General features: G+C 38.1%; 1 protein-coding gene across 6 annotated transcripts in view; it reads right to left on the reverse strand.

Moving 5' to 3' along the window:
• DOCK10 (dedicator of cytokinesis 10) overlaps positions 1–14716 on the reverse strand; it is a 482217-nt gene that overhangs the window by 102363 nt on the left and 365138 nt on the right. For 5 of the 6 annotated variants that reach the window (XM_082248984.1, XM_082248985.1, XM_082248981.1 and 2 more), the window contains exons 35-39: positions 11520–11638; positions 9093–9207; positions 8943–9009; positions 8480–8527; positions 4316–4408 (exon numbers count right to left, since the gene is read on the reverse strand). In XM_082248984.1, coding sequence (XP_082105110.1) covers positions 4316–4408; positions 8480–8527; positions 8943–9009; positions 9093–9207; positions 11520–11638 — 442 coding nt within the window. The remainder of the gene's footprint in view (positions 1–4315; positions 4409–8479; positions 8528–8942; positions 9010–9092; positions 9208–11519; positions 11639–14716) is intronic. The other variant, XM_082248983.1, reaches the window with a different exon arrangement.

The following is a 14716-nucleotide window of genomic DNA, read 5'->3' on the forward strand; positions in this document are numbered from 1 at the left end:
CTGCTCGGGCTTAGGAATCCCTAAATGTGAACGCAGTTTGTCATGCCATTTAAAAATGCAAGGTAAAAGTCTATCATGTAAAAAAGAAGTCATACCTGAACATGATCCAGAAACACTGTCGTCTTCTCTGGACAAAAGCTCATTAAAAATGGTCTATTGCAAAATTGTAAAACTGTTCTGTGGTCAAACAAATAAACATTTGACCTTTCAGCATGTTATCAGGGTCAGTTCAAAAGCCTGCATCTCTGATGGTATGGGGTTGCCATAGTGTGTATGGATGGGCAGCTTGCACATCTGGAAAGGCATCATCAATGCTGAAAGATATATCCAGGTTTTAGATCAGCACATGCTCCAATCCAGATGACTTATTTTTCAGGGTAGGCATTGCACCTATGTCAACAGCATGCCTTTAAAGTAGAAGAGTCTGGATGCTTAACTGGCTTGTCTGCAGTCCAGACCTTTTACCAACTGAAAAAATTTGGTGCTCCTTGAAAACAAAAATATGACAAAAAAGACCCAGGGCTGTTGAGCAGTTGGAATCCTATATCAGGCAAGAATGGAAGAAAATCTCTCTCCCAAAACTCCAGCAACTGGTCTCTTGAGTTCCCAGATGTTTAAAAAGTGTTGTTAAAACAAGAGGGGATGCTACACATGGTAAACATGGGCCTCTCCCAACTGTTTTGAGACATGTTGCTGCCATAAATGTAAAAATTACCTTATTTTCTTCTTAAAATGGTACATTCTCAGTTTAAACATTTGAGATGTTTTTTTTTTTTCAAATGTAAATAAAATATAGGTTTATGATATTTGCAAACCATTGCATTCTATTTGTATGTAGATTTTACACAGCGTCCCAACTTTTTTGGAGTTGGGGTTGTATAAAGATATAAAAATATAACTTCCATATCAGCCATTTTATAATTTACCATTAAATACATTATTTAAGTTTCAATCTCTATCTCCACCTGATTTTCAAAAACCACCAAAAAAAATCAGTGTTGCTTTCTCGGAATTGTGAAAACACTAAGACGTTCTGTACACTGTTTATTCCATAGTAACATAGAAAGTTTGAATAAAGACATTGGGCCATCCAGTTCCACATCCTTACCACTCTAAAAATAAAGGGTCTCATACGCAGTTAGAGATTGAACTGTTTCTCATCCAACTTCATTGTGTGGCCGCAATTGATATGAATAAAACATTTCTTCCTAATCCTAGAGTCTACATTTAAACATATGTATATCGAGATCATATTTCCTCCTTAATCAGAGAAAAAACAGGAGAAAACAGCGCAATCACTGAAGGCAAGAGCCCTTAAACACCTACCAACAAATGCACAGAAACAATGTTTTATAAGTGTAACAATGTTGAAAAATAAGAATAAAAAAACAAAAAACAAAAAAAAAAAAAACAATATCAGTGTCAGTGTGTCAGAATAAAACACTTGGGGGGAGATTTATTAAAACTGGATCACTCAGAATCTGGTGTAGTTGTGCATGATAGCCAATCAGCTTCTAACTTCATTATGTTTAAATACCCCCCAGTGTAATATTAGACTAGTGTCAGTATTGCTGCCCACACCTCTTTTGTTCCCACGACTAAATATACTGCAAAAACAATAAAAAATACTTATATTCCGTGAAATGCAATACATTATCATAAATTATACCTTATAATAAATTTCATAATTCAACAATAAGCAACTCAGTGTGGTAAACAAAAATATATATTTTCACAATATTTTATAGACTTTTGGGACATTTGTGAAAATATATTTTGTGGTTTACCATACTGAGTTGCTTATTACTGAATTATGGAATTTATTATAAGGTATAATTTATGATAATTGTACTGCACTGCACTGATTTTCATCCAGGGGGAATAGGTTTAATGTCTGTAGCCATTCCTCACATTCGAGGTCCTCCAGCCCCACTATTAGCTTTCTTGCCCATCTCTGGACTTTCTCCAATTCCAGCACATCCTTCCAGAGCACCAGTGACCAGGAACTGTAAAATTATTGTTTTATCTCTTCAGTAAATACCCTTTTTTGCAAGCTAATTTTCATTCCCCCAGAGGTTCTCCCTCTAGTGCGTAGCTTGCATGTATATTTTTAACATATTTTTACCTCCTAAATACATTACTTATATTTTTCTACATTTAAACTCATCTGCCATATAGCTACCCACCTCTCCATCTTTCCAAGGTCTTTTTGTGCAGTTTCTATATCCTGTGGTGAAGTTTTTGTCCTGCTAAGTTTTGTATCATCAGCAAACACTAAGATTTAACTATTTATTCAAACCTCTATACCAGTTATGAACAGGTTAAATAGAATTGGTCCCAGAAAAGAGCCCTGGGGCACCCCACTCACAACTCCAGATCATTTAGAAAATATGCCATTAATCACTAACCTCTGAATAAACTCCTGCAAGGTACCATGTTATAAATGCTAAAAGACTATAACTTATAAATTGTCAGTAAGGAAAGCTCACTGACTGGATTGGTTCCAGCGGATTGGCGTAAAGCTAACGTGGTACCAATATTTAAGAAGGGGCCGAGATACATACCTGGAAACTACAGGCCAGTAGCCTAACATCAATAGTTTGTAAACTATTGAAGGAGATGATAAGGAACCAGGAATTTTCAGATAAGAATAGTATCATTAGTAGTAACCAGCATGGATTTATAAAAGATCGTTCTTGCCAGACAACCTCTTAACATTCTATGAGGAAGTGAGCTGTAATCTGAATTAATGAAGGCCTGTGGATGTACTATATCTAGACTTCTCCAAAGCATTTGACATGGTATTCCATAAACACTTAATTTACAAATTGAGGTCTGTTTGCGTTGATGATAGTGTATGTACCTGGGAAGAAAACTGGTTACAGGGGCGTGTCCAGAGGGTGATGATAAATAGCATATCTTCTGAATGGTCTGCAGTTATAAGTGGGGTACTCCAGGGCTCTGTCCTGGTACTAATCCTGTTTAACTTGTTCATAATTGATATACAGGGTAAGATAAATAGTTCAGTCTCAGAGTTTTCTGATGATACAAAGATAAGCAAGATAATAACTTCACAACAGGACATAGTAACTCTACAGAAAAACCTTGATAAAATGAAGGGGTGGGCAAACACATGGCAAATGAGGTTCGATGTAGGGAAATGTAAAGTAATGTACTTGGGGGCTAAAAATATGAATACAATCTACACGCTAGCATGCAATGTCAAGCAGAAGTAAGCAAGGCTAGTAGAATATTTACATGCATTAAAAAGGGTATTTACTTTACCAAAAATCACCATGCTAGACCCAATTAATTAAAAAATAAAAATATAAACAAAAGTCAAATGATCAAAAATTAAAGTGTACAAAAAACGTAATGTGTTGCCACTAATTACCGACATGTGTTCTCACACCCAACCATATATAAAGCTATGAGAATGCTGTTCAGTTCTGGTCTCCAGTCCTCAGAAGAGATGTGACTGAGCCGGAGTGAGTTCAGAGAAGATCAACACAACTAAAAGGAGGGCTGGAGGATCTCAATTATGAGGAATGATTATAAACATTAAACTAAATTTACCTGGAAAAGAGATGCTGAAGAGGGGATATGATAGCGATATACAAATATTTAATGGTGATTCCAGCATTTGAAGGAAACTATTCAGTCTCACATCACCCAAGAAGACATGTGACCACATAATGCAGTTGGAGGAGAAGCTGTTCAACCTTAAACCTTTTTTTTTTTTACTGTTAGAGCAGTAAGAATATGGGACTCCCTACCACAATTGGCGGTTTCAGCAAAAAATGCCACTAATTTAGATGGGCATCTTTTTGAACACAATATACAGGAATATGGGACGTGCTAGAGACATAATACATACACACACCCACGCATGTTGAATTGGATGGTCTGGTGTCTTTATTAAACCTTACCAATTATGTAGCTTTGCAATCATTTGTGGGGTACTGTATTGAACTTCTGTCTATTCAGATACACTAAATCCACAGGCCTTCCTCTATCCAAATTACAGCTCATGCTGCAATATGCTTGGGGGGAGGGGCTGCTTGCAGACTCAAAAAAGGAAAGAGCTGGCTCATATTAATGCACAATCAAATTCAAGGTTTTAAAAATGAAAAAATTCCACTAGCACCTAAAGAAATTTATCAAAGAATTCTACCAGATGCAGAATATAAGTTCCTCTAGAAAATTTGGGTTGTAGTGAACCATACTAAATGCAACATTCAAGTACTACTGGAGTGTACCTTTACATATTGTATAACGGACAAAATGCTAATAACTATGAAAATGAAATACATACCACTGTGGTAGGATACCAGTCTGGGATGAGGATCCCTTCAGTGTCCCATTGTTCAGAGATGTTTGGGCAAGTTTAGCAGCAGCAGTAATTTTCCTGCATGGATACACATAGATTTAAAAGACTATATCATGCTCTGTCCTCTGTTACAAACATACATGGATTATTGCCAACAAAATGGAATCAAAACAAAATTCATGGCTTGGAAATATTTGGGACCTGAAAAGTTTGAATGGAAAAAAAACTGTAAAGAACTACTGATCCACTGATTGAACAAAGACTACCCTAAATATTAGATGAATTTAACATAGGAAGTGCTGGTATAATTATTACATGTGACTGGGATGGTTGGGAAAAAGGAGAGTTGGTAAAGCTGAACTCTGGGATAAGCAAATATACAAGAGGCATGTGTATTCCTACCTAAATGTTGGTGTCCTTTGTGCATTTCTTCCAGATATGTGCAGTAATCCTGCGTGAAACTGTGCCTCTGTGCAGGAGATTTCTGAAATTAAGACCAGTCATTGCTGCTCTCTGTCCCTGTGCAGGGTGATTGGTCTTGTCTCTGCCTCCTCTTGTAGTTTTCTACAGGCATTTTATAGCAGGTGGAGCCTGCTGATTCCTCTCCAATGATTCTTCTGTCACCACTACTGTTACAGCCTCTGGCCACCACCTGCACCATGTCCACAGCCGCTGACCAGACCACCCCCTCACCATATCCGCAGCCGCTGACCAGACCACCCCCTGCACCATGTGCACAGCGGCTGACCAGACCATCCCCTGCATCATGTCTGCAGTCGCTGACCACCACCTGCACCATGTCCGCAGTCACTGACCACCACCTGCACTATGTCAGAAGTCGTTGACCACCACCTGCACTATGTCCGCAGCCTCTGACCACCATCTGCACCATGTCCGCAGCCTCTGACCACCCCCTGCACCATGTCCACAGCCTCTGACCATCACCTGTACCATGTCCACAGCCGCTGACCAGACCACCCCCTGCACCATGTCCGCAGCAGCTGACCAGACCAACCCCTGCACCATGTCCGCAGCGGCTGACCAGACCAGCACCTGCACCATGTCAGCAGTCGCTGACCACCACCTGCACCATGTCCGCAGCTGCTGACTACCACCTGCACCATGTCTGCAGCCTCTGTCCAGACCACCACCTGCACTATGCCTGCTGCCTCTGACCAGATCACCCCCTACACCATGTCAGCAGCCTCTGACCACCCCTGCACCATGTCGGCAGCCACTGGCCACCACCTGCACCATGTTCGCAGCCTCTGACATCTCTTGTACCATGTTCACAACCTCTGACCATCTCCTGTCTTTTATCATGTCTGCAGTCTCTGAAGGGGAGACTGGAGAGGAGTTTGCTCTAATATATATATATAAAGCCCTATGTGCTTTCATATCTATCTTATCTATATATAATACATTCTTCAAATGTGCTATAAAATGCATGGTTTTCCCTTTTATGAACAAGAAAATAATGAGGTTATGCTGTTGGGCTGGTATAATAATGATATAGGGCTGGTATGAAATTATTTCCAGGGCTGGTTTTTTTAATCTCAGTCCGGCCCTGTACTGTCCTGACATTTTTGGGCTTCAAGAAATGATATAGACCGTCAGTAAATCAGGATTGATACATTTTCAGATAACTATACCATAGTTTTGTGGACTTTATAACTTTCCTACAGAATAAATAATATATACTGATGTGGGTTATTTTCACCAAAAAAATGCAGCAGAATACATTTTGGCCTAAATTTATGAAGAACGATTATTTGCAAAATACACCAGGAAGTATTTACCCAGAGACATCCCTTCCTCGCATTGGTGCTGTGTTATACCTCAGCTTGAAACCAAAGATAAATGTGATACTGAGTGCATTCAACAAATACAACCATAGTATTTTTTTATGACCAATCAAGGCAAAACAGCAGGAAACCCTCCTAAAGTATTACAAAGGGTGAGCCCAAACAGTTAGGCCCTGTTTATACTAGTGTGATTTTCCCTGCATCTACCATTGCACTGCAATAAACGACAACAGAAATCACATTATTCTCTATGGTGCTGGTTCATATCAATGCAACATGGTGCAGTGTGATAGTGTATAGTATGTTTTTGGCCCCGTAGACTTCAATGGGAGTGCATGAAAAACACATGTAAAATGTGTTTTTGCCACATTTTTAGTGTGTTTTTGGCAGGGTTTTCTGCTTAACAACAAATCCTCTCCTAGAAAAATGTATTAAGCCTGAAAATACATATGTAAAAAATGTGTTACAAAAATGCAATGAAACATGCATGATTATACAACAGCACTAGTGTGCATCTAAGCCAAATAACAATTAATTAACAATTTTTAATAATCACTAGCAGTTTTTTATGTACATGTATAAAATATGTTATACAGTGGATAATAATCTCTACAGTGCATCTGATTTACTATCAGGGGTAGAGATTGTTCACTTTGCAAAGTAAATGTTTACTGAGCTTAGTAAATAAGATAAATGTTCACTTCAATCATCCAATCATGTGAAAGACAAAATTCTGTTTTGTTATTTAGCTTTCACATTGCAAGTCAACCAAAGTCACCAAATTTTACTAAGCCCACGGAATATTACTTTAGCAAAGTGAACATTCACTACTCTTTAACCACTTGCCGACTGCCTAACGCCGATCTACGTCGGCAGTCAGCCCCTCACAGGCAAAGTGACGTAGGGCTACGTCACTAGCTTGTGAGGGTCTAGGGAGCGAGCGCGCGCCCCCGGAGGCGCGCTCCCGCGTGGTCACGGACCCCCCCGCGCGTGTGACCAGCGGATCCCGATGTCCGCCGGTCACTCGGCGATCGGCGGGGGAGAGGGAGAATGTCAGGCAGCTTGTGTAAACAAGCCACCTGTCATTCTCCTTGCTGTAAAGACACTGATAAAACGGATCTAGTATGTAGATCCGTTGATCAGTGTCCTTACAGCTCAAGCCACAGCCAATCACAGTAGAAAGCACGCCCCTAGGGATACACACAGCCCCTCCCTTCCAAATAAAGTTAACCCCTTCACAACCAGTGTATTTTTACAGTAACTGTGCATATGTATAGCACTGATTACTGTAGAAATGTCACTGGTAACCCCAAAAGTGTCACAAATGTCAGTCAAGGGTCCGATCTGTCCGCCCCAATGTCGCAGTACCGCAAAAAAAATCGCAGATCGCCGCCATTACGCGTTTAAAAAAAAAACAACAAAAATGACAAAAATCTTTCCCTTTGTTAGTAAACGCGATAACTTTTGCGCAAACCAATCAAAATACGCTTTTTGCGATTTTTTTTACCAAACATATGTAGCATAAAACAAATTGGCCGAAAATTTTAAAACATTTTGATTTTTACTTTTTTTTGGGGGGGAATTTCATATAAAAAAATGTGAAAAATATTGTTATTTTTGCAAAATTTACGCTCTTTTTTTGTTTATAGCGCGTGATCAAAAAATCGCACAGGTGATCAAATACCACCAAAAGAAAGCTCTGTTTGTGGGAAAAAAAGGACGTCAAATTCGTTTAGGTACAGCGTCGCAGGACCGCGCAATTGTCCGTTAAAGTCACGCAGTGCCGAATCGCAAAATACCCCCTGGTCAGGAAGGGGGTAAAATCTTCCGGGGCTTAAGTGGTTAAAGGAATCAACACCATTAAATCGGTGCTTCACCATACATAATAACAAGCATTAGCCATTTTATCCATATCCTCACTCTGTTAGGCTGTGATACCAGTCTACATACAGTGCTGGGCTGAATAGTCATGGTAATGGGTCAACCTAATTGCGGATGGGTCAATGTAATGTACAGTTAACACCCACCCAGCTGATAATTATGCATTACAGTGGTGCACTCTATTGTCAATAATACACACAGTATTTTTGCTGTAAAGAATCCCAACAATTATATTCACACATACTGAAGCTATAATAAAATGTATTAACTAGTTCAGTTCACACATATGGACAGGACAAAAGTAGAACTCTACACATCTGAAACATTGTGTCTACCTGTTGTGCAGGTTGGTGACATTGGACTAAACATTGTGCTGGTTGGTGACATTGGATTAAACATTGTGCTGATTGGTGACATTGGACTACGCATTGTGCTGGTTGGTGCTAGATACTTGAATTCCTACCTTACTATATTTCTTTTTCCTAGGTATTTGAAGTTTTGGAGGCATACTCTGAAAAAAATAAAAATAAAATAAAATTTATTTTACCCAGTGGTATCCCCACTTTGAATATCACTACCAGAAATTGTGCAGAATTGTGTGTTTATCTTGACAGACAATACAGGTTAAGCTTCTTATGAGCAGAAGGAAAACTAATAATAATTATGATCAGAGAGATACCAAAATCAAATTTTATATAAAATTATCCTTTAAAAAAAATAAAAGCATCCAGTTGGTGGAAATGTAAATCTATGGTAACATGTCAAACAAATCTTCATATTTATAAACAATGCCATTGGACAGCAAATTCTACCATGTAGTATTATATGCTCATGCATCAACTATGTGAGTGTGGCCTATGTTCTTTTGTATGTTATTTCATGAAACATTTTGTTAAAAGAATAGGATTTACTCCAATTATACTTACTCCAGAATACTAAAAAAGTCATAGATCTCAGTGTTGGGAGCCCGCTGCCAGTATGAGATCAATGTATCTGAAAACAGAGAGTATAGCTTTACTCAACCAGAACACATAGCATTCCACAGTGAGCTGCTAACAACAGACTTTGTTGATTACCTTCTGATATCATTTTCATAATATGTAGAAAACATATCAACAGACATTTGGTTTCAGAGTGGTCAAGCTTGTCAAATCGAAGTGATGATCCTATTAGAGACAATGGTCTTGCAATCTGTGCAAATAAGAAACAGACTTCACTTTACCAATATTTGTTTTAATTCTGGCATCAGTTTTTTCACAGAATAGGAAAAAAAGCAGGGAACATGAATTTATGAATATAATAATAATACTATGTAATTTCCTCAGCAAAGCAATTAGCATGGTCTGTTACAGTCTGATTAACACACGTTAAAATGGCTATCTGCCACCCTGGGCTGGAACTCTGCCAGCTCTAAATGGTGCCAGCAAGATTACCACATGTAAGACTTACCACATGTTACAATCTGATTGTTCAGTCGTAATATTATTATACAGGAGACAGTACAGTTACAATACAATAAAATACAACAGGGTTAAGAGGACCCTGCTCAAAAGAGCTTACAATCTAAATATGATGGATCAAGGGGTACAAAAGGTGATAATTGTGGGGGATAAGCTGATGGAAGAGTTAAAAGGTCAGTTGTTATGTAGTTGGAGGACTGATAGGCTTAGCTGAATAACTTAGTTTTCAGGGATTGCCTAAAGGTGGCCAGTGTAGGAGGTAGCTGAACAAATTGAGGTAGAAAGTTCCAGAGGATGAGAGAGGCACTGGAAAAGCCTTGGAGACGAGCATAGGAAGAGGAGAAAAGAGAGCTAAAGAGCAGGAGGTTTTGGGAGAAGCGGAGAGGACAGTTTGGTTGATATTTGCAGACAAGATTGGTGATATCGCTCGGGGCAGAGTTGTGAATTACTTTGTTTTTGTTAGTATTTTGAATTTTATTCACTGGGCAACCGGAAGCCCGTGGAGGGATTGGCCTTTATATTTCTTAGTGCATAGGTTTCTTCTAAAAGTCAGAGTTTAAGTTGAAATGCCAATAACCATAAACCATATTTTAAATGGCATATGCCAAGTGAAAATAAAAGCATGTGTCTGGGTACTAGCACTTTGCCTGAAGTCTCACATATTGTTTTAGAGGCATACGCATAATAATGAGAAGTGCCATCTATTGCTGTACTAAGTTTACAAATTGTTCTATTTTCTACTGCTTTTTGTCATTTTGCAAGGTTATGGTTCAGCGCCAGATTATTAGGCTCCTACGCCATTTTGACTACAGTATAATATGCTGCAAAAGGCATCAAAACACAGCTTTGTTTAATGACCTTAAATCACTTGCCATTTTAGTTTGAGCCCAATTGCTGCATTAAATAAATCTCTATTGTAATAGTTTGCATACAGGATACATACATGCTGGCATCGGGATGTAGGTCCAGGTGGGATTTTGTTTTAAACACGAAATTGGTCCAGATGAAAGGTAAAAACCCTTATAAAGTGTGATTCAGTTTGCTCTAGCATGAAAAAAGTCCTCCCTGATTCCCAAAGATGTTTATTTTTTCCATGAAATATTAGTAGCTGTTAAAATTAGTTAAGGCTCCATGCACATTGGGTTTAAAAAAAAAAAAAGCTATTTCCTTTGGCATAAAAAAACGCACATACAGAGCATTTTTGTGCACATGTTTAGGCACGTTTAGAAGTGTTTACCATTTTTTCTGCCAGAAAACTCCAATCAAAAATGCAAACTAGAAGTGTTTTTTTTTCTGCCTCTAAACGCTGAGCTTAAAATATACCTCTAATCATCCTAATGTGTTTGGACACATAGGATAACATTGAGCTGCTTCTACAGGCAAAACACAAAACTCCTGTTGAAGCAGGGATTTTTAAGCCAGTGTGCATGGACCCTTATAGTGATTGTAAAGTCTTTTTTTTTTTTTAAATAACAAACATGTTATACTTACCTGCTCTGTGCAGTTTGTTTTACACAGAGTGGCCAGGATCCTCATCTTCTTGGGTCCCTCTTCTGTGCTCCTGGCCCCTCCCTCCTGAGCTGAGTCACAGCTTCCTGTGTCCATTCAGACATAGAGCCACAACCCAGTCCTGCCCCCTCTCTCTCCTTAATGGCCTACTGATTTTGATTGGCAGCAGCGGGAGCCAATCGAACAGCGCTGCTGTCTTAGCCAGTGGGGAGTGGAGTCAGGGGCAGCTGAGACACTCCTGCAACATTCCTGGATAAAGATTGGCTCAGGTTAGTATTAGGGGGGGGGGGGCTAAGGGGGGCTGCAGGACACAGAAGGTTTGTTTTATCTTAATGCATAAAATGCATTAAGTTAAAAAAAAAAAACTTCTGCCTTTACAATCCCTCTAAACACAAGGGAACATGGAAAGCACATTTCTAAAGCATTGTGTTTTATGGCTCTGTGGCATATAAAGGGTATGTGTAAAATAGGAAAAGTATTACAGACTTGTATACATAGGACAGTGCACTCTGAACTCTGAGCCTTCATCCATACCTTTTCACAGTTCTCAGTCTTCTCACTTTTCTCATTGGTACTTGGGATAGATTCCAAACTGGCCAATGATGCCCGGGAGTCTGCATTGTTCCCTGCAGTGATGGCAATGGATGAGAAGGCTGCAGGAGCAAAGTGATGAGATGAGAGGACAGCACAGACACATAAACTGCACAAATGAGAAAGTCACAGGAGTACAGATGAGAAAATCAACAGACATATACATGTGAACAATATGGCACAGTGATACATTTGATTTGCATATGGAATAAATAAATCACCAGATACAGGTCAATGCACACACTCCAAATAACAGCAGATGAAAACACACTGCCTGACAATTTTAACTTTGCATTAGAAATGATTTGTGTTTACCTAAGGCAGTGATGGCGAACCTTGGCACTCCAGATGTTTTGAAACTACATTTCCCATGATGCTCAAGTACACTGCAGAGTGCATGAGCATCATGGGAAATGTAGTTCCAAAACATCTGGGGTGCCAAGGTTCGCCATCACTGATCTAAGGTATGTCAACATTTGTTGTTGAAGTAAGGGGTGATATGCGCGCTGTCACTTCCGTATACGGTATCGAGTGATAATTCTGATTTTAATCAGCTGTAGCAAATAAATCTCTTATAAAAGTCGATTGTGGATGATCAAACTATATGAGATTAGGATCCAATCCTACCCCACATGCAGCAAACTCTAGTATGTTCACTCCATACCAGTATAGATATAAATAATAGAATGAGTCGGCGCAAGTTAGGAAAATCTCAAAGGGAGCTTCAACTTAGGCTCCCTAATATCTCTAATATGCTATGATGGAAAACACCATGTATCTAATCCGTAAAATTGTGGTCACATATATGAGGAGAGAAACAACTTTATCTCATATTAAAATCCGAATCTAAAAATCAAAATCTTAAAAATAATCCAAGACCTAAAACGAATAAAATGTCTGTCTTCCAATAGGTCTAAGGTAACACCATGTATAACACCATATATAGAAATCCGTATAATTGTGGTCATATATATGAGGAAAAAAAAAATTTCATGTTACAATCCGAATCTGAAATCCAAATCTTAAAACTAATCAGAGACCTGAGACAAATAAATGTCTATCTTTCAATAGGTCTATAGGTCTGCGTCACAGATCACGTGACTTTATCAAGGGATGGGCTAAGGGTGACTGTCTCCAACTTAAGTAGCACGGAGGTAGCCTGTTCCTGTTTCCCTGATTGTTATTAATAAAAGCGTGTGATCAACATACTTCACTATTGGATATTATTATCTTCTTTTCTGGATTATACTGGTACTATTGGAGCCAATTCAGGATTGTCAGCTATATAGATCGAAGCCACTGGAGAAGCCCATTATCAGAGGCTGGATATCAGCTAAAAGCACCCTAAAGGTGCAGTGAGGTGAGCGGCCACTGCTTCCATATCTATACGGCTCACCGCGGATTGCACCATTGGATTGTCACAAGATTTCTCTAGAGATGCACTGCCTGTCACTTTATATGCACTGATGAACTTTTGTATCACGGCACTTTCATCACTTTACTATTTTTTGATTGCACTGATAAATTTTTTTACTGCACATGGACTGAATTATTTCGGCATATTTATATTTATATTGATTTTTATCTGTTATTATAATTATTAATTCACCATTTATATATCTATTTATGCATTTTTGAGATATATATATATATATATATATATATATATATATATTTTTTTTTTTTTGATATTCATCGATCACTTTTTGGATTGCTCTACTATGATGTATTTTTGATGTATTGATTTATGAGCACTATCTTTATTCACTTAGGAGAGTTTTCATCACTACATTTTTATTTAAGATTATTATGGGATTAGATTATCTTAAAGCAGTTTCTTAGTGTTTTACTGCTGTGAATTGACATATACCTGTAAGATCCCATTTCTATTTATTTGTAAACCGGTATTCAGATTTATTGGAAGACAGACACTGGATTTATTTACTTATGTGATTCGGATTTTTTTACGGATTCGGATTCACTACTTTTCTCTTCAATATCGGATATATCTCCCTATATTTGTGGCTTTTAGGAATATTATAAAATTGGAAATATTTATTTTTTAATAACTTCACAACGATTGTGCGATGATGCGACTATAACAGTGTGCTGCTGTTGTCTGGCATTTATCCCTAATCTTTTATTTGATCTGTTTTATATTTGAGAATCAGAAGGTGGCTTTTTATATTTATATTCTAATTGCTATTTTAGACCTATTGAAAGATAGACATTTATTTGTCTCAGGTCTCTGATTAGTTTTAAGATTTGGATTTCAGATTCGGATTGTAACATGAAATTTATTTTTTCCTCATATATATGACCACAATTATACGGATTTCTATATATGGTGTTATACATGGTGTTACCTTAGACCTATTGGAAGACAGACATTTTATTCGTTTTAGGTCTTGGATTATTTTTAAGATTCGGATTTTTAGATTCAGATTTTAATATGAGATAAAGTTGTTTCTCTCCTCATATATGTGACCACAATTTTACGGATTAGATACATGGTGTTTTCCATCATAGCATATTAGAGATATTAGGGAGCCTAAGTTGAAGCTCCCTTTGAGATTTTCCTAACTTGCGCCGACTCATTCTATTATTTATAACATTTGTTGTTGGTTGTTGAGCCCAAGCATTTACTAAAGAACTACTTTAAATAAATGATCACTATTTTTGTTTTTCCTGCATAACCAACCAAAATATGTATTCTCTTTTCTTGATGGAGTGGAGCAGGACTTGAACCCTCTAACTGATTACTACTATGGTTCATAATGTCGGCATACATATTTCTCTCATCCCTGACACAGCTAGGATGACTACTTTTTGCCATTAACACCATAACAGATTGGCACTGCTCCAAGCCTGCAGTGTCAGTCTTCCACTCTGTTCAGGTGCTAGCAAAAATAGAGCACATCTCTCTCCAAAATATAATATAGCATGCAGATACCGCCGCTCGCTGTATTCAACTCCAAAGTACAGTGAATGAAAAACTGGCCAGCTTTTCATTTACCTTACATTGGGGTTGAATACAGTGTGTGGCAGTATCTGAATATTAGTTATTATTTATATTAGTTGCCATAGTCATCACTCCAAGTAAAGACTACAAACATTGTTACAAAAGATTCCTAAGGACA

Source organism: Pelophylax lessonae, assembly GCF_965119305.1.
Source record: "Pelophylax lessonae genome assembly, chromosome: 3".
Taxonomy (NCBI): Eukaryota; Metazoa; Chordata; class Amphibia; order Anura; family Ranidae; genus Pelophylax; species Pelophylax lessonae.